Source organism: Macrosteles quadrilineatus, unplaced genomic scaffold (genome assembly GCF_028750875.1).
Source record: "Macrosteles quadrilineatus isolate MER2022 unplaced genomic scaffold, UCM_ALF_1.0 Scaffold_3__2_contigs__length_128488019, whole genome shotgun sequence".
NCBI lineage: Eukaryota > Metazoa > Arthropoda > Insecta > Hemiptera > Cicadellidae > Macrosteles > Macrosteles quadrilineatus.
This window is the reverse complement of record NW_026542596.1, coordinates 12,676,455-12,695,571: the sequence shown is the minus strand read 5'-3', so window position 1 is coordinate 12,695,571 and position 19,117 is coordinate 12,676,455. Positions and strand designations below refer to the sequence as shown.

At 35.7% G+C, this 19,117-nt stretch overlaps 2 protein-coding genes across 2 annotated transcripts in view; one reads left to right on the top strand and one right to left on the bottom strand.

Moving 5' to 3' along the window:
- Positions 1 to 8,967, bottom strand: part of LOC128988837 (cyclin-L2) — a 35,576-nt gene extending 26,609 nt beyond the window's left edge. The window contains exon 1 of the mRNA XM_054410523.1: positions 8,619 to 8,967. Within this exon, the coding sequence (XP_054266498.1) occupies positions 8,619 to 8,855 (237 nt within the window). The 5' untranslated portion in view covers positions 8,856 to 8,967. The remainder of the gene's footprint in view (positions 1 to 8,618) is intronic.
- Positions 8,968 to 12,319: 3,352 nt separating this feature from the next.
- Positions 12,320 to 18,689, top strand: LOC128989004 (uncharacterized). Its single transcript, XM_054410857.1, has 3 exons — positions 12,320 to 12,456; positions 14,517 to 14,752; positions 18,578 to 18,689. Exons 1-3 carry the CDS (start codon positions 12,325 to 12,327, stop codon positions 18,687 to 18,689), a joined length of 480 nt encoding a protein of 159 aa, XP_054266832.1. The 5' UTR covers positions 12,320 to 12,324.
- Positions 18,690 to 19,117: the final 428 nt, after the last annotated feature.

Below are 19,117 nucleotides of genomic sequence, written 5' to 3'. Positions count from 1 at the left end.
TGGGAACTTATGAGAATTTCAATTGGCTGCCATTTTGTACTGAGCTGAGATAGAGACCTCTAGTTTGCGTTGTTGGTTTTCTTTTACCAGGACCTTCAAAATGAGGGGTCACTCGATGGGTTTTGTATTTGAAATTTTTTAGTTTACCCCAAAATTTCCCATTTTGGGGATGAACACCAAGTGGCGGTTGTGCCCAAAAAGTACTTAATAACATGCCATAATGGTGTGCCGAGTTTAGTTTTTCTAGTATGGGCCGTTAAAAAAATAACAGGGGGTCTCCACACTTTTTACTAACCCTGTATACTACGTTAGGTTAAAAGTTAAAAGGATCACTATTTGAATAAGAAAAGATATTCTGGATCGGGAAAAGTATAAGTTATTAACTCAATTGAGAGATGACTTCAAAGTGTAAGTTATTTTTTGGTTGGTAGTTGCAGGACCAAATAGATCTAGGACTACCTCACAAATTTTTTTTCTAAAAACTAGCTTGACCTCATTTAACACTTCAAAACCCACCCATATTTACTCCTAACATTCATGGACACTGCAACCGTGTTCCAACTCTAGCGCCGTTAAATTCCCAGGGTTCATTTTCACATGTTATTTGATGTGTTTTTTTTCCTTAAGGTTAGGAGGCTATTATTTGATTAATTGGGTTTGGTAAAAAAATAGAATGTAAATATGGACAGAGATACATGGTTTTTTCAGTCAAAAAGTTTAGGCTATGGGAATTTACTGAAAATAACGATGTTACTAAGTTTAATATAATCCTTAAGTAGTTATATAAAGTTTAAACACATTCAGTGTGCCACGAGTAACCAGTTACTTGTGCCCAACAGCCTTAGAAACAAGACAAAAACAATTAGAGCCTTATTATACAAAGTACCGGTAGCCTGGAGACGTCATTAGTAGCACGAAAATCATTAAGTGGCAATATGAAAGAAGCGTAACTATTCTGACTACTAAACCTGAAGAAAATTCTAAGTTAGTTCTAAGATACTGGCAAACGTAACCGAAAGAACAAAGCTGTTTTCAAGCCTCAGAGTGGTTTAAGTTAATAATACCAAAAAAGGTGTAGATTACAGTGATCAGATGTCTGCGTATTATACGCCTCTGAGGAAAACGCAGAAGTGGTATTAAAAAGTTGCTCTTGAGCCATTAATGGGAACAACCATTGTTAATTCATGGCTAATTTACTGCAAAATAACTGGATTGTTCAATTTATTGTTAGCCTTACAAGTGGCGAATGGACAAAAAATGTCTATCTCAAATTGTGTTGCTGAAGTGGCAACTGACAAAATTTGTCAATAAATTAAGATTTGTTGCCGTTGCATTTCATGCACTTAGTTATATTAGATTAAATGACATAATTCTTATATCAACGGAATGATGAGATTTCTGAAGTTTAATTTAATTAAATAAGAATGAACGTTTCAACCTATTACATAAGTAGGCTATATCCAATTAATCATGAGTTAAATTTGAATGAAAATAAAGCGCTAAATCTCAACCGCCATGTTTTGTTGTTAAACCGTGAAAGATGAGTAGGCCTAATTAAAAAAATTATAGACGTAATTTTTGTGTCTAGCAAAGACAAGTGGTACTAGAAGGCCTACTGCAACAAGGAGGAAATAACTTTCATTTTGAATACAGTATGGTAATTATGTCAACCTCAAATCAACGCTCTAAAAAATAATTTGTTTACTCTAGAAAGGTATACAACATTACGCTAAGGGTATCAATACGTTAATTTGACGTACATAGGAATTGCATACAGTAAGGTATCATCATACAGTGTGACGCTAAAAATAACTCGCCCCAGGTCAAATTTAAGTGCGATACCCATCTAGAGTTAAAACTGTTAGTTTTTTAGCAGTGATTCCTAAAATGATAGTCATTTTTTGCGGACAAGCACAGTTTTTCCAAAAAAAGTGTAAAAACTAAAAAAAAAACTTTTTTGCAAAAAAAAAAGTCATGTTATGGGTACCTACTCAAATTTTGCGGAATTTCATGACAAATTCAAAGGTGTATTTTTCATTACTGTCCAACAACTAATAAACTCGCAAAAGCCCGCCAACTGTTAACGCGGAAAACACCTTTTTGCCCAAAAGTCATTTTGTGCAAAAACAGTTTATAAAAAATTCCATTTTAAAGTCTCTGACTTATTTTCAGATGAACCCAATGTTTACGTTGTCTTCTTTTTTTTTCTTTGATCTAATTAGAAGAGCACAAACACAGGTTAATTAAGTCTATTTTAGGGTAGCTTAACACAATCGAATAAATGGATTTATCAACTAAAAAATCGCCACGTGTACGCTTGGACATGATTTAAGGATGATTTATACTTAGCCGATTTTAAATCGGCCGACAAAAAAATCTACCTTGTGCGCTTAGCCATAGCCATCATTATTGACTGCCTCCCTCGGTCACGGAAACATCATCGTTGTCTCCTGCAGTCTCGGAAACGTCACATTCATCATCTACAATCGCGGGAAATAATAAAAATCTTCCGCGGCCGTGTAGACATCATCATTGACTTCTGGACTCCCGCGGTCATAGAAACGTCAACGTCGTCATCCGCGATCGCGGCAAAATCATAAAAATCTTCCGCGGCCATGTAGACATCAACGTCGTCTCCCGTGGTCACAGAAACGTCATCGTCGTCGTCTGCGAAGACGGCTAGATCATAAAATTCTTCCGCGGCCGTGTAGACATCATCATTGATTGCCACGGTCACGGGAACGTCATCCTTGTCGTCCGCGATCGCGGCAAAATCATAAACATTTCCCGCGCCCGTGTAGACATCATCGTCGTCTCCCGCGGTCTCAGAAACGTCATTGTCGTCGTTCGCGATCAGATCACGGCAAAATTATGAACATTTCCCGCGCCCGTGTAGACATCATCGTCGCTTCCCGCGGTCTCGGAAACGTCATTGTCGTCGTCCGCGATCGCGGCAAAATCATGAATATCTCCCGCGGCAGTGTAGGTAGACATCATCATAGTCTCCCGCGGTCACGGAAACGTCATGATCGTCGTCTTGCACGGTAACGAAAACGTGATAGTCGTCTAGCGTGATCACGGCAAAATCATGAAAATTCCGACTTTTATATCAAAATAAAGACTAAATCCCGACTTTTCAAGACCATTTTGAAGTTTAATTCTTTTTAAGTTACTTTCACTCGACTACTAGACACCCTGCGTGGTAGGCTAGCCTACCATTTGGAAAAATTCTACGATCAAAAAGTACTTCTAGGTCAAACTTTTAAAGTAGGCTAGGCATTTTGTATACAGTATAACAAATTTCATTCTGTAGTCCTTGCACTTTTACAAGACAACAAAAAATCTGCTGATGATTTTTTTGTTAATTACATTGCAAAGAACAAACGGACTGGAAAGTTATGTTAGGTCTAACAGATCACCCTGTTTGGGTGTGAGGATGTCAAACTCGGCTCTAAGTGTTGCATGCCATTTCACACGTCACTGGCAAAATTCAGCTCAAAGGGCCTCGAGCCAGATGTTGGGTTAGTTGCGAGTTTTACTTGGAACCAGATTAGGTACAGGGGGTACAGTTTCTTAACTGGGCTATGCTAATATCGATTGAAACTAACTATTGAACCGATTAGTACCGGTAAACTTTCATTCGATTTTTTCATTACCAGCAAGTTTGGTTAGTCTTAGTTAAGTTAGGTTAGGTTATGACAGTTGACAGTTTTATTTTATAATTGATAGGCTACAGGCCTAGTTAAATATGTCAATTATTAATCGATATTTTAAATTTGATAGGCCTAGTTTCAATCCATAATGCATAGCTCAGCAGTGGCTGCACTTTAGTTTACGTCCTACAACTCACATTGCTTACATTATTTACTCACATAGTTTGGTTAAGGTTAAATTTAGTTTAGAACAGTTTCATTTTACAATCATCTGGTAGTTAATGTAGGACACATAAGTTAAACTAAAGTGCAACCGTTAAGTTAAGGATGTAGGCTGAGTTACTTGTAGGAACTTGTTGAATTAACTTGAGTTAACTTAATTGAGTGGTTGCTTGTGAGTACTTTAGTTGTTTTCACTGTAAGATAATCAATATGTTTTATCAATTAAGATTAATTTGACTTGGCTAATGCATGTATATGTTGATCTGGCCTAATAAATGACTTATTGACTCCCAGGTTAGGTTAGGTTAGTACAGTTTATCGTAGTAGTTTAATATAGGCCTGGTTTAGTTTTTTAATACGCAAGGCTACGCGTCCGGCAGTGGCGTCACCGGTTTGTGGGGGCCCACAACACCGTTACCTGAACGATACGTAGTGCAGCCTATCGGTGTTCGTGGTGTAAGTTACAGGATAGAGTACTCGGCTAATATCCAAGAGGGTATCCAGATCAAATCAAATCGGTGACACTTACTTTTTGTCAGAGATTTTGCTTGGAAAGCGATTTATTCTTAACTGTAGGCCTATCTACATCATTAGTGAGAATTTAAGGCATTATGCCTAATAAACTTATTTTAAACAGAATTTAAGCTTCATTTAATTTATCAACCGAGTGGCTTAGCTTAGGTTTTGACCATTTAACTTAACCGTTAAGTTATGTCCCATAATGATAATAAGTTAGTGTAAGGTAGTGGCAGTTTTAATAAAATGACAACAAATTGACACTAGGGAATATAACCTAACCTAACCCAACCAAACTTCTCGGACAGTTTAAAATTTGTTTTTTAAGTTAAAAAAGACTTGTGAGGTTGGTTGTTATGTGGTTTTAAAATTTTCCGTCTCTTGACTTTAAGTCCTTTGAAGTTAGGTTAGATTAGGAAGGTAAAGATTAGGTTATAATGAATTGAGTAGGCCTAGTTGATTTATATTATCTCCAGACTGTTTATGCATTTTGTAGGAGGAAGAAGGTGCACAGACAGTCTGGAGATAATATAAATCAACTACCGTACTCAATTCATTATAACCTTTAAATCTTTACCTTCCTAATTTAACCTAAATTTTGAACAATTAATAAAATCACGAGTCCGCATAACACCCAACCTACAAACCTCACAGAAGAACTGAAGTAACTAAGGCTTAGTTCATAACTCAATCAGGCTCAGTTGAATTTACAAATACCTCTACCTCTTTGTATGAACTTTACTCTTTGTCATTTAATAAACTGTTGTTTGTTATTTAATAAACTACCTTCTCATATTCTCAATGAATCTTCTGCCAAAAGCATGTGGAGAGTTTGTTTTCTCATTATGTTTAAGTTACATTTTAATTTAGTTTTTAACATTTTTGTATCATATTTTTGACATGTCATCTACCATTGAGGAAACTCCTCTGTAAGTAGAAATTTGTGACAATTTACATGAATAAATGAATAAATTATAATAAATTATATAAATAAAACAATCCTTTCAATTTCAAACATTCATCCATGTTTGTATTAGTCAGTCAATTCAGAGTACATTAAAGTAAAGGTGACAGAGACCAGCGGACAAGAGCCATTACAGTAATAAAATTCAAAAAATCTTAGTTGGCCTAAGTTAATTCGGTTTTTGTGACAGCAGAAAATTTTTTGCACCATTGCTTTCAGGTAAAAATCTAGTTTCTAATGATATAGCCTATAAATTACTATGGTACCGTACTCTTGGTCACCCTGTCCGCAATAATTTCAGATTTTTCATTAGGCCTACCGGTATCAGCAAGTTTGGTTGGTTAGGTTTAGGTTAACCCTAGGAGTGGCGAGACCGATTTTCAGTACCGGTACCCTACAGTAATAATTGTGCTTTGTGGAGTGGCACGCTCATTTTGGTGAATTTGTGAGGGAGTTCTTCAAAAACGTGTATAAAATTAGTATGTAGAGATAACCTATTGAAACGTATATTCATTTTGTTCGTGATAGTCAGTAGAATTCAAAAAGTAAAAAATAAAATTTATATATTTTTTCAAATTTTATTTCAAAAGCAAACACGTGTCACATGTAGGTGATGTAAGTTTTTGACGTAAATTTGTATTGCACAATTCAAAATATGCAAATTGTAAAGAATTTATTTCTCTACATTAGGTATCATAATTTACCCAAAAGAATTATTTTTATAGATTTTACAAGCAATACGGAAAAATTGAAAAACGTCAATTTCTACAAAACTACACTTTGATAGATCTACAAATGCCCTCTAATAATAAATCAATATCATCATAAAACCATACATTTTTTGAAGCCAATAAATTAATATCATTCTATATAAGAATAACTAAATAAGATAGCCTAATTAATAGAATAGTTTGTTTTCACAAAAGCAAAACTGTAAACAAAACAACTGATCAGCTGTTATAGGTAGCCCAAAAACCTTCACTAACTTTTTATCCTATTTTGGATCATACATGTATATTATAATTTATGCAAAATAATGCATAAATATTACACCTAGGCCTAATACCAAATACTTAGGGTGACCCGGGGCAATTCTGGCAGCCAGACGTGAACCTTAACTTTAACTGCTTGTACCGCGGTGAACATATTTTTCATTTTATTTTGACAATTACCATAGTAATTCTATGTTATTCCTCTAGTGTTTTCATATATTTAGACAACAATCTCAAACTCCCCTTAAGGGGGTTTGAGGTTTTTTTTTTTTTGAGTGTCAGATGCCAGAATTGCCCCAACCTTGGGGCAATTATAGCAATACCTTATATTTTCCTTATTGTTTAAATTGCTCTGACATTGGGGCAATCATGGCATAGGCCTAATTTAGCTGTTTAAGATGGTGTTTTAATTTTTGTTCTATCTCTATTTATAAGGAAGTTGTGAATAAACCGGTAAGACAGTACAAGCGTACAAGGGCCTTAACCTCAAAACTTCTAGCAACAATAAACAATAAAAATAATCAGGCTGCCATAGAGTAATCTAAGCAAAAGGTGTTTACAAAGCCATCCAAATGAACTGAAATGAAACATATTACACATAACACACGTTGTTGTACAATTTATTCTTTAATTTATACATTATTTGTATAAAGATATATAGCTGCCATAATTGCCCCGGGTTCTTTGCCACAATTGCCCCATAGCATATGAAAATGGGGCAATTATAGCACCCATTTAAATTTAAATATCTTAAAGGGATAACTGCTATTACTATTTTTGTTCATGAAGTTTTAAGTCTGAACAATTATCTTTGAGTATAAAAAAAAATAAAATATAAAATTCATAGGGAAAAAAAATTAGCCGTGTGCAATGTTTCGATATCCTCGGGCTGTGGAAGAAAGTACTTTTTTAATCGCTAATAAAAATTACTGCAAACATTTTATTTTTACAAAAATGCTTTCCTATATATAGGAGGTATATGCTGAAATAACAAATATTGCTTCACTGATCTGTAAAGCTGAAATTTAAAAAAAATATAGGCCATTGCTATAATTGCCCCGTGCCAGAATTGCCCCGGGTCACCCTAACTAAAACGACTGTAAAATTACGGATAAAACACACACTTTTTCTTTGTTATCGGACAAAACTCACGACGACGCCGCCATTTTAGGTTAGACGATGACAAGTCTTCTGTTCATTTAGCTTTGAAAAATCCAAAGCTTCTATTTGCATGACCAGCCTAACAACATTGAATTCAGAAATCAACAATTTTTGTCGATTCGCCACATGAGCAATACGTAAAAATTGGCTGTTCACAAAAACTGTTCATCAGCTGTTGGAATGTATTAGGCTATGACATTATACTTTCTTTTTTTTTTCTTTTTTTGCTCGTATTTAAGTACACCAGTGGCATTTTTATAATGAGATAATTTCAAACACTTTTAAGGGGAAGCGGTCCAAACCCATTACAGTTTTGTGGATGTGCCGGGGATTGAACCCGTCCCTCCTGCACCGAAGTCCGAGATGCTAACCACTAGGCTAGCAACACAACCATACAGAACTTTATACAGAATGGAAGTTTACTTCATGCTTGTTGCAGTGGTATACCACTTGTTTTTATTAGCATAAAAATAAAAATTACGTCTGCTATGATTTTTTGAAATGACTTATCTTTTAGGATTGTGCAACGAAACATGGCGTTTGCGAGTTAGCGCTTTTTTTTCATTCAAATGTAACTCGTTATAAGATCGATATAACTTAAGTTAGGCCTACTTGTGTTTATAAGGTTCATTCTTATTAAATGAAACTTCAGAATCTCATCTTTCCATTAGTGTAAGAGTTATGCAATTTCAACACTATAACTGTGGTTAACCCTGCATTTGACATAAAACATACAACGGAATAAAACCGTTACGCTAATCAACAAATTTTGTCGCCCGCCACTCCGGCAACACATTTTTACTTAAAATCGACATTTCTTGTCGATTCGCCACTCCTAGGGTTAAGGTTAGGTAAGTTGACTGCCGGACGCCTAATCCAACCGGACGCGTAGGCTCCTATCCTCTGCCTTTTTAAGTATAATACCTAACAAACAGGGTAGGCCTAGGCCTACGTAATATTTAGACCTATAAAAACAAAAGGTGAAGGCTGTGAATAGGTTTGTTTGGACCATTGGTAGCGAATAAATGAAAACGTAGGCTTAATTGTTAACCTTAGGCCTAGCCATACAAACAAGTTAGAGAGCACGGGCTAAGTTATGATGTGACTCACCTGAGGCAACTTCAACAATATTCCTGCGGTCTGAATTAATTCACAGCCTAAAATCCTCAGATCAGTCTCTGTGTCACTATCCAAACCATCGACCTTAGATGGAGTAGGACTTAACTTTTCATCAGGTAAAAGACAATTTGTAAGAGAAAGAACGATCTTTCCGTATGGTTTCGGCGTTGCTTTACTTGAAACATTGTTATTCTCTAACTTCTGTGAACCCATTGACAGCAATTTCATTAAAACTAAATTAAATTTTGTTGTAGCTCGCGATTAAATGCCCTATACAACATGAATCGCACAACCAAACACTAACTAAACTAACTACCCACCAAACCAACAGAAAACAAGATGGCGATCGACAATCGACAAATAACCTAGATGTTTTGTACGTCACTCTTACGTTCATAATTTCCGGGAATTCCAAAAGGAATAAAAAGTTATATCAACTAAATCAGGAAAGAGATCAGATGTGAATACTATTAGCATTGATTTTCATAAGAAACTATAAAATTGTATGATATGATTAAAATTTACAAACGACCAAATTTATTTAAATTTACTACTAACTAGCATTGACTATAAGGGAAAAGCCAATAAACGCATTCTTAATCTTAAAAGACCTTTCCCATAAATTAAGAACAATGTTGGATTTTTTAATTTTGTTCAGGTAATAAAATGGCATAGCTTATAATTGCGAATTTGTTCCATAGCTTATAATTGTGAAAATGTGGCATAGCTTATAATGGCGTAGCTGTAGCTCAAATTTGCTGCAGCTTATAAAATCACGATTAATCTAGCTTCTAATTTCGAAAACGTGGCATAGCTTATAATAGGCAAAGCCATGCGACCGAGCTCATCTTAAAAATGAACGAGCATTTGACATAAAACCACATTAGGACAGGACAACGTTTGTCGGGCCAGCTAGTATAATTATAAATTAGAGGTAGTGTCTGTGTGTTTGTATGAGATAAACTAAAAAACTACTGAACCGATTGGACTCAAATTGGACAAAAATAAAGCTACCACTCCGAGGATGCTTATAGAGCTCCCCCTTCGATATTAATAATAAAATTAAACCATAGATTAAACACACATTTTTAACAGTATATACATTTAATTTCCCTTTTGTTTGTGATTAAATTACTTAAATTGTGATCTAGTGCTTTCAGACTCTTCAAACCTCAAGACAGTGTGGGTGCGTCCGTGTATTACTTCTAGACTTTCCGTACGTTTTCACCGTGACTTCCGCGTATTAGTGAGCTCTGTGTGTTTATGAACTTGGTTGCGTTGCGTTCTCCAAAATTCTACAAAACAGAAGCACTCGGTCTAAGGACTCCACCATCCACCATGGCTCCGCCATAAACGACACCGCTGCCATCCTCTCTACACATTTGGATAATTGGACTCAAGGCACAACCTTAAAGTTTTGTGTGATTTAATTAGACTCTAAAACTAATCTCATTTGCCTCTCACAAGACATTCTATTCTCGGGACCTCAAAGTGCCCTTCAAATTGCAGATTCGTCATTTTCTCTAATTTATTATTTTCTCTACAACTATTATAATTTTTATAATTTTTAATTAAAAATTAATAATTTATTAATATATTAATTATTAATATATATATTAACATTAATTAATATTATTAATATATATCTATATTAATATATTAATAAATAATATAATTTTTTACTACAACTTTATGTGAAGAGGTGGCTGGGGATTTTAATATTTTTTTTGCAAACGTTGGAAAGGAGCTTGCAGATTCAATTGACACTTCTGATGACCCAGTTTTGAACGACAATGACTTTCGACTGAACTGCACTTTTGACTTACAACCGATCAACGGACTTGACTTGCGACGATACGTTCACGGTTTACGGGGAGGGTCAGCGCAGGGTGTGATGGTGTCTCGGCCGAAGTCTTGAAAAGCAATTTCAATGTACTATATGTGGTGACCCCCTACTTCATATTGTCAACCACAGCATCATTTCTGGAGTTTTCTCTGATTGCTATAAGCTATCAAAAGTATTTCCTTTACACAAATCTAACGATTTCATCAATAAAAACAATTATCGCCCTTTAATTATCTCTGCTTAGTGTCTTCACAAAAATAATCGAAAAAATAGTAAAGGATCAAATGGTTTCCTATCTTCAAACTAATGACATCCTCAGCGAGCGTCAGTACGGGTTTCGTAGAGATAAAAATATTTCAGATGCTTTGTTTGATATAAATAAAGAACTTAATCGTGCTATCTCTGATAAAAATCACCCAATGTTAATATTTCTTGACCTTAAAAAAGCTTTTGATTCTGTTGATCGTGCAAAATTATTAATTAAAATGGAATTATTGGGAATAGGAGACACCACTCTTAACTGGTTTAAAAGTTATCTTTCTAGCAGAACATAGTATGTTTCTATATGTGGTGTGAATAGCAGTAGAATGCCTGTAGACTACGGGGTGGTCCAAAGTTCAACTCTCGGGCCAATTTTATTCTTATTGTAACATTTCAAAATTATCCATTTTTGGTCAAATGTTTTTATTTGCTGACGATACCTTAATTTTCCTTCAGGGAAAGACTTGGCCCGAGGTACAAGATAAGGCTATGCATGATCTTATGATTGTAAAACGATGGTTGAATCAAAACATTCTTTCGCTAAATGTATCTAAGATCTAAAAATCCGGCCCGTACACCATCAGCTATCTAAACGCTAGTTATGTGGACAGGGGGGCAAAATTCCGGTTTTTATTGCTAATCTAATTAATCACGCTCTGACTTCAAAATCCGCGGGGGTAAAATTCCGCCCGCGATTAAACTTTTGAGCGCTCAGGTTAATACGTCATAGTGCCGTCAGCTTTGCCCAGGGGCCAGTTTCATAATAAACTACAAGTTACAAGTTACAACTTGTAACTTGTAATTTCCATAAGATTTTCATGGACGATCAGCTGATTTACTAATAATATTAGTTTGTAGTTTATTATGAAATAGGCCCCAGGGGGTAAAATTCCAGGAAGATAAAATTCCGGTGACACATTTTTAGCTACAGTGACAGTCAATGCAAATTTACTGATTAAGTATATGACTTTTATTATGCACTTGCTATATATTATTTTCCTAATCATACTATCTCACGACTATACTCTATGCTTGATTATGGCGCCTAAATACAGATTGATAATTTTAATTTTATTTTAGGTTAATTCAATTTCAATTCAAAAACTCAAAGTGAGTGAGTGAAGTGAGTGTAAACTTTTTAAAAATAAAGTCCAACTAAGAACTAATTTAGTAATTTAAGCGTCCGCTAATCCGCTTGAAAAGTAAAATAAATGTAGCTGTAGCATGTATTCTTATAGCGAAGGTTCTAGGTTTAACACGAATTAAATGTTTTTATTTTTAAAGTAGCCTACTCTAAATTTTTATTGTAAAAAAAAGTTACTGTATGTCAACGTCAACTTAGGCCTACACATAAGACGTACGTAGGTAGGTTTAGTTTTACAAAACTACAATTTTGAACCTTGTAATATACCATACCATCCCACTTAAGATAATATAATTGGTTATTTCACTAAAAAATAACGTTTTTGAACATCAAACTTAAATAGGCTAGCCTATTTGAACAGTCTGAAACCCCTAATCATTCTTAAAATAGGCTAGGTAGGCCTACCATATGAATTTATTTTCTGTTTTTTTCTAGATCAAATAAAAATGTGGAAGGAAGTTAATGTTGGCTTCAACCTTGAAGAAGAAACTGCAAATTTCGGTACAAGGGCTTGCGCCATTAATGATGTTGCTGTTTATGAAACAAACACACTTGCAGCCATTCATGCTGGAGACGAGGTAAATGTTGGAGTCATTTTAGTTAATTTATTGCTGGACTTTGCAGCAATGCATCTACCCGGACTGATTGTACTGTGGGCTCTTCACTACATGAACACTAGTGATGTAACGAGTCGAGTATTTTCTTGACTCGAGTCAAACTCGACTCACGACTATGTCAACTCGAGTCAGACTCAACTCGGTATCATCGTGAAACTTCCGCTTCCATCGGTCGAGTTCGGGTCGAGACTCGCAGCGCAGCCAATAGGGTTATAGTTTGGCGAGTCGGCTGAATTCGCATTCAGCCAATAGCGTTTACGTTTCGTGAGTCAACTCGTTACGTCCCGAGTTCGTAAAGGTTCGGCTTTTTCCGTATGAGTTCGGTTTCTTGACTCACTTTGAGGCTGTGAGCCAATAGCGTAAATAGTTTTGCGAGTCGGACTCGTTACGTTTCGAGTTTGTGTAGCTACGGCTTCTCTGTACGAGTTCGTACCAACTCGAGTTGTGAATGAGATGACTCAAGTTGACTCGACTCGTGTCTTGACTCGAGTCAACGCGACTCGCCAACTCAACTCGTCACATTACTAATGAACACAGAAGTAGATAAGGTCTAGGTAATGTAGGCCTAACTTATGAAAAAACACATTTATCTCAGGTAAGTTTAGGCCTACTATTAATTATTGAGAATGAAAGATTAAAAAACACAACCTATACCTAACACTATTATTAGGTAAGTTTTTTTATACCGGTAATCATAAAGTAGCCTATAACTTAGGCCTAATAGTTGTAGGCCTAGTTATGGTCAACATACCTCAACATACCTGGTCATTCTTTAAATTTTTGATTTAACGTTTTACAGTCACCTATCTCAAAGTAGAAGTGTTTGCAATAAAGTCCACTTTAAGTCCAATTTTGCAGCATTAGCCACAATGCAATATTTTGTAGCACAGTAAGAATTGAGAGAAGTTACTATTTGTCACCTTTGAACAATATTCTTCATCATAAAAGTATACAGACATTAGTGCTCCCGTTGAACGAAAGAGAAAATTCAAGTTGTTTGGAACAGGAAATAGCTATTTGTGTATCAAGAGCGCAAAGTACGTCTCGAAATTTCTCAAGCCGCAATAACTGTTTGTGCTCGTATTACAAACAAGATTTTTCCTACCATCATGACACCCTTATCATACCACACAGATTAACTTTTTAGCTTTATAGAAAATGTCATTTAGATTATGTTCTTTTCTTACCGGTTCTTAACATACCTGATCAGCAACTGTGGTTGGTGTTGAAACGCCAACAGTAAAATCAGCTGATTAGCTAGCGGGAATGATAAGTTACATTCCCTTTGTGGTGCGATTATGAGCTATTCTGCATAGCTACTGTTTACAACAGGTGTGGCAATTGTGATCATTTCCATGTAGTGGTAGGCAATAATGTTTAGGATATTTAAATTGGAAATTGACAGTTTTCGTAATATTCAACTGTGTGGAAATAAGCTTGTACATGGTCGCCCAAGTAAAGTATGTTCATACTGTACAAAGTGATGAAAAAATCGTTACCTTTATCTACGACAAAAGGATAAAACCAAATGAGAACATAACTGTTGATATTTTTCGTCCTAGTTATACGGGAAGTAAATAAAAGAAACGTCTTATAACACTTAAAAAGTGTTAACTTTTTTCAGTGTTAGGGAAGACGTTTCTTTTATTTACTTTCCGTAAATTTAATAACCTGTACAATGCTGATCAAGAAGTTATCCTTAGTTATACTAACACGTTTCCTAATTTTGTAAATGTAACAAACTTTGGACTTTTTGACTACCGGTATTCAGTTATTAATGTTAGCCTATAGATTTTTCTTCTATGTATTCCATCCTGTTCTTCATTTTTTGATTTCCAAAATTATTTTGTAAAAAATATGTTTTAAAGATTACAACATCACGGTTACAAAAACAAAATAAGAAATTAATGACAAAAATCTGGACTACAGTACCTTAAGTAACAGTATAAAAGCCTTCATGCATTGAAACAATATTTTTATACGATACATAGAAACTTAATTGATTTCTGATGTTTGTACAGCCCAAGCATTTGCCGAGAGTGAAGGCCCAGTTTGCTCCTCACATTGGTTTGTGCGTGGTTGTGGATACAGCAGTTCACGTGTTCAAACCAGATTGCAGCTCTGTTCTCTGTTCTGTTCTGTGTGACAATCAGATTGAAGCCTTTGCTGTGTCTCCTTGCGGCAGATTCCTCATTCTAGGAGTAAAGAACAAATTGATTTTCTACCACATTCAAAAAAAGGATCAAGTCTTTGAAAGGTCAGTGTCCTTAAAAGTTATTCTTCTTGGGTAGGTGAGAGTGACTAGCTTAATAAGAGTGACTAGTGACTTAATAACAGTGACTGACTGGACTGGAGCTGAGTGGTTATAGTGCTTGCCTGGCAATCAAATGGTCGCCGGTTCGATCCTGAGTCAGTAGCTTTTTGATGGTTTGAAACTTGACCCAGCTGATCCTGATCATTGGGCTTTAGGCTAATGAAAAGCTGATCTTAGTCAGTAACAAAGCCACACAGATCATCTCACACCATTCTACAATCATCCTTCAATCATATTTGGGTTAAAATATGCACCTAGGTGGCGTCCCCATCTCAATGATTGATATTGATAGGCCTATTGTTTCTACATTATGTTAATATAATATTGCCAAATTTTCTGTAGTTACTTTGAAAATAAATCCTTTCTTAACTGTTGTGCTGAACTCAGACTGACATCCTTCCTAGCTTGGGAACGTACCATTGAATTGAATTGAATTGAAAATAACTTTATTCATAAATCATACAAGTAGGCCCTATGTACATTGAATGGCGTCAAAATTCTTAAACTACTTAAACTTACAACATAATATCAGCTGTACAGTTCGTCAAAATTATACAGTACTTTTTGTGTTAAGTATATTTTAAGCTGGGATTTAAATTTTTTACAATCATCAATTTTCCTCAACCCCTCTGGAAGCCCTTCCAAAAATTTTCTTCCAGCACATGACGGTTTTTTGTTATAAAATTCCAATCTATGGGCACCAACAGCAATTTTGTTTCTATGCCGGGTGCCATATTCGTGATTATCCCCTAGTTTAGGTAACATACTTTCAGACAAAAGATTTTTAGTTAAAAGAACGGTATGGAAAACATAAATGCCGTACACAGTCATTATACCCATGGCTAAGAAATGATCACGTACGGAAACATCCCAGTTTAAATTTAACATTAGTCTTATTGCTCTTTTCTGCAAAATTAAAATTCTGTCCAAATTTTTCTTTGATGTTCCACCATTAACACTTATGCCAAATGATATTGCGGATTCAATGAAAGCAAAATAAAGCTTTTTCAAAATATCTGCTGAACAAAATTTAGACATTCTATAAATTGCATAAATTCCAGATGTGATTTTGCTGACAACATGGTCAACATGGGAGTTCCATGCATACATTCCATACATTCTCTAAAGTTGTGATATATCGGTTCTTACTAATATCTCACTTACTCGAATACTTCCCTCCCCAACTGCCTCAATATCTTCACCGTTACCCACAGTGACGTTAATTGGTGAAGCAAACCTCTGATATGTGTGAAAGAAGTCTCTCAGGAAACACATATGCTGCAATGCTCCAGAGTCTGCAATAAAGTTGTCTTTCCTGTGCTCCTTTGCTACAAAACACAAGAATGGACCACTGTTAACTTTTCTAGGCTCAGTCTTATTCTTGTCTTTTTCTGATTTCTTTGGACACTGACTCGCATAGTGCGGTCCCTTACAATTAAAACACTTGATTTTCTTCTTTACCGAATACTTTTTGCCTTCTGACAATGAACTTGTGCTATTTCTCTAACCTGCAAGGTTTGTCCATTATCAGAATTCATAGACCTAGGTAGCCTGGACTCAATCAGACGAGTACTCTATTAACAAATCAACACTTCTGTCTTTCACTGGTATGCTTTCCCACACACTCTTGAACTCAGAGAATTCTTTAGGTGTTGTACTCATAATCCTTGACATCAACACAAGTCCTGGCAGTTCTGAAGCTTTATGCTTTTTAAGTTCATCATTCTCTTCTCTGAAGTTTAACTGCAATCTTGAGATATATTTGATCAAATCTTCTCCATCAGTTATACTAGATGTAAAGAACTGTTCCATCGTTCTATCTAGTCTCTGACTTAATGAGCAGTGGCGTAGCCAAGGGGGGGGTTTTGGGGGTTACAACCCCCCCCTTGGGTGTCCCTATATATATATATTTTACTGTTGAAGTAAATATGTTTTCGTACTATACTTTTATGCTAACCAGTAAATGAAGAAAGTGCCAAACAATTTACCTTGTCTTAGAAATATATTAAGTGTTTTACAACATATTTTATGTCACGGCAAAAGGTGTACACTACGACTGTACGGGGGTGGGCATTGATTCTATCACATGTAGCCATGTAGTCAGAGCTGCAACAGTACTAGTGGTTCCACTTCCACCAGTTCTACTCGCTCCCCGTTCCCACTGTGGATTCGCTAGCCGTCATTTTGCGCGGGAGAGTAGTCTGGTTGGTTAGTGTCACTGTCAGTTCAGTAGTCACATAGACACTCACACTAGACAGATCACTGATGCCCTACTGCGTTACTGAGTGGGTTGTAAAACAATTGACCGTGATTTGAGGTTGTGAACTTTTAGATAAAAAGCCTCGTTCACACGGGGCGAGTTTACAAGCTACTCGCCAGCGTGTTAGAAGCCGGCGAGTGTGCTTGTATTTCGTTCACACGGAGCTTGTCCACTCGCCAACTCGCAGACGTGTAGAAAGACGCCGGCGAGTCGGCGAGTGTGCTTGTAGTCGTTCACACGATGCTTTTTCCACACGCTCAGTAGCTAGCTTGAACCAAATCCTCCGACATCTTTGAATAACATGCGCACAAGCACAAGCAACTGTGTTCACACTCGGCTACTTTACACGCCTATTCGCTCAAAAGCTGGCGAGTTGGCGTGTAAAGTAGTGGCAGCGTCAACTTTTTCCAGAGCTTTTTTACAAGCAGCTTTTGAGCGAGTTCGTCGTTCACACTGAGCTATTTTACTAGCTGCGTGTAAAAAATCCGGCGTGTAGCTTGTAAACTCGCGCAGTGTGAACGGGGCTTTAAATTACGTATCGATTATTGGGTGCTGAAATATTATGTTATCTCATCATTATCCTTGTGATTAATTACATTTACATATCTGAAGTTGAATTAACTAAGATAGTCCTGAAGAATGAGTGATGATAATTGTAAGCGGCCTGGGAAGAAACGGAAGTTAGGCCAAAGTGAGCAAAATGAAAAGCATGCTAAACTATTAAGAAATTATTTTAGTAACATTTTTAATATTCTTCTGTAAAACGGTAACAAATTTAAATTCATGTTTAAACACCTTAATCAAATAGGATAAATATAATAAAAACTCAATTAAAAATCAATTTATGTTTTAAAAATTAATATGTCTAGATTGCATAAAAACGCTAGTTTACAGCTATTATTTTTCATTATTATTCATTATTTTTCGGACCTCCCTCTCGGCTGGGGGGTATTCCATACCCCCCAGGCCCCCCGGCATGGTCACGTTAAATAACCCCCCCCTTAACGTAATCCTGGCTACGCTACTGTTAATGAGACATATACTCAATAGCTTCTGTCACATTGCATGTGCACTTTCACAAGTAGCTGTTAATTCTACATGTGAATCGTCTAGAGCATTTACAATAAGTAGGTACCTGAGCTAAGGTGTCATCTTTCTTGAAATCCTTAAGCTTCTGCTCCTCTGTTTCTACAGGTTTTGTCTTTTCACCAGTAATCAGATCACTAATTCCATGATGTCTCAAAACTAATTCAATCGGGCGTTTCCACCTTCTCCATGATTGAGAATTGCTTAGTTTTTCAACATTCACTCTTAAATCCATTCTTTTAATATTTTCTGCAGCCCATAATCAAATAAAAACAATAAAAGTTGGATAAAAGAAATTAGTTTATTACTTTATTATTCAATAATAAACAACACATGTTTTTAAGGAACATTAATACCATCTCACAGGTTTCAAATTATTTTTCAATTAAAGTGGTAAATAAAAATAATGTTTGTTGTTCCAGGCAAATCACGAACAATGAATTTGGGCCAAACTTTGTAACTATTTCATGTTGTGGAAGTAACGAATCAGGGTTCATCATAGTAACAACATCAAATGGAAAGATTTACAGGTAGGCATTATGTTTGTGCAAGCTTTATTGTTTTAAGTTGCTTGCTTCCATTTATTTAATCATGCAGAGAAATTAGGAGAAGTCAACATTTTCCATTTCAAATACTAAGCTTATTTGAATAGGCTTCAAGAAAATGTATGATCTTCCCATTCTTAAGACACAAGATTGGATACAATAAAACGCTTATTATTTATCATCGACTTGAAATGGAATGTTGTCCTTTTATCAAGTCTGTAATAAAAATATATACAGTATTCGGTTTTTTATCGGTTTTTTATGTTTTAGCGAATTTCCCATATAGGGAATAAGCTATTACCGTAGTACTCATGGCAAGACCTGAGCGATTTAATTTTTCATTTGGAGATCCCTAGAGGCCAAAAACACCATCCGTTCAAATTTTATATATATATATATATATATATATATATATGT

What these genes read in the sequence shown, in the direction of transcription:
- LOC128989004 (XM_054410857.1), top strand. Translation starts at nt 12,325, where the DNA reads ATGTGGAAGGAAGTTAATGTTGGCTTCAACCTTGAAGAAGAAACTGCA. An exon ending in CCATTCATGCTGGAGACGAG is followed by an intron (nt 12,457 to 14,516) that starts GTAAATGTTGGA and finishes ATGTTTGTACAG; the next exon opens with CCCAAGCATTTGCCGAGAGT. An exon ending in AAGGATCAAGTCTTTGAAAG is followed by an intron (nt 14,753 to 18,577) that starts GTCAGTGTCCTT and finishes TTGTTGTTCCAG; the next exon opens with GCAAATCACGAACAATGAAT.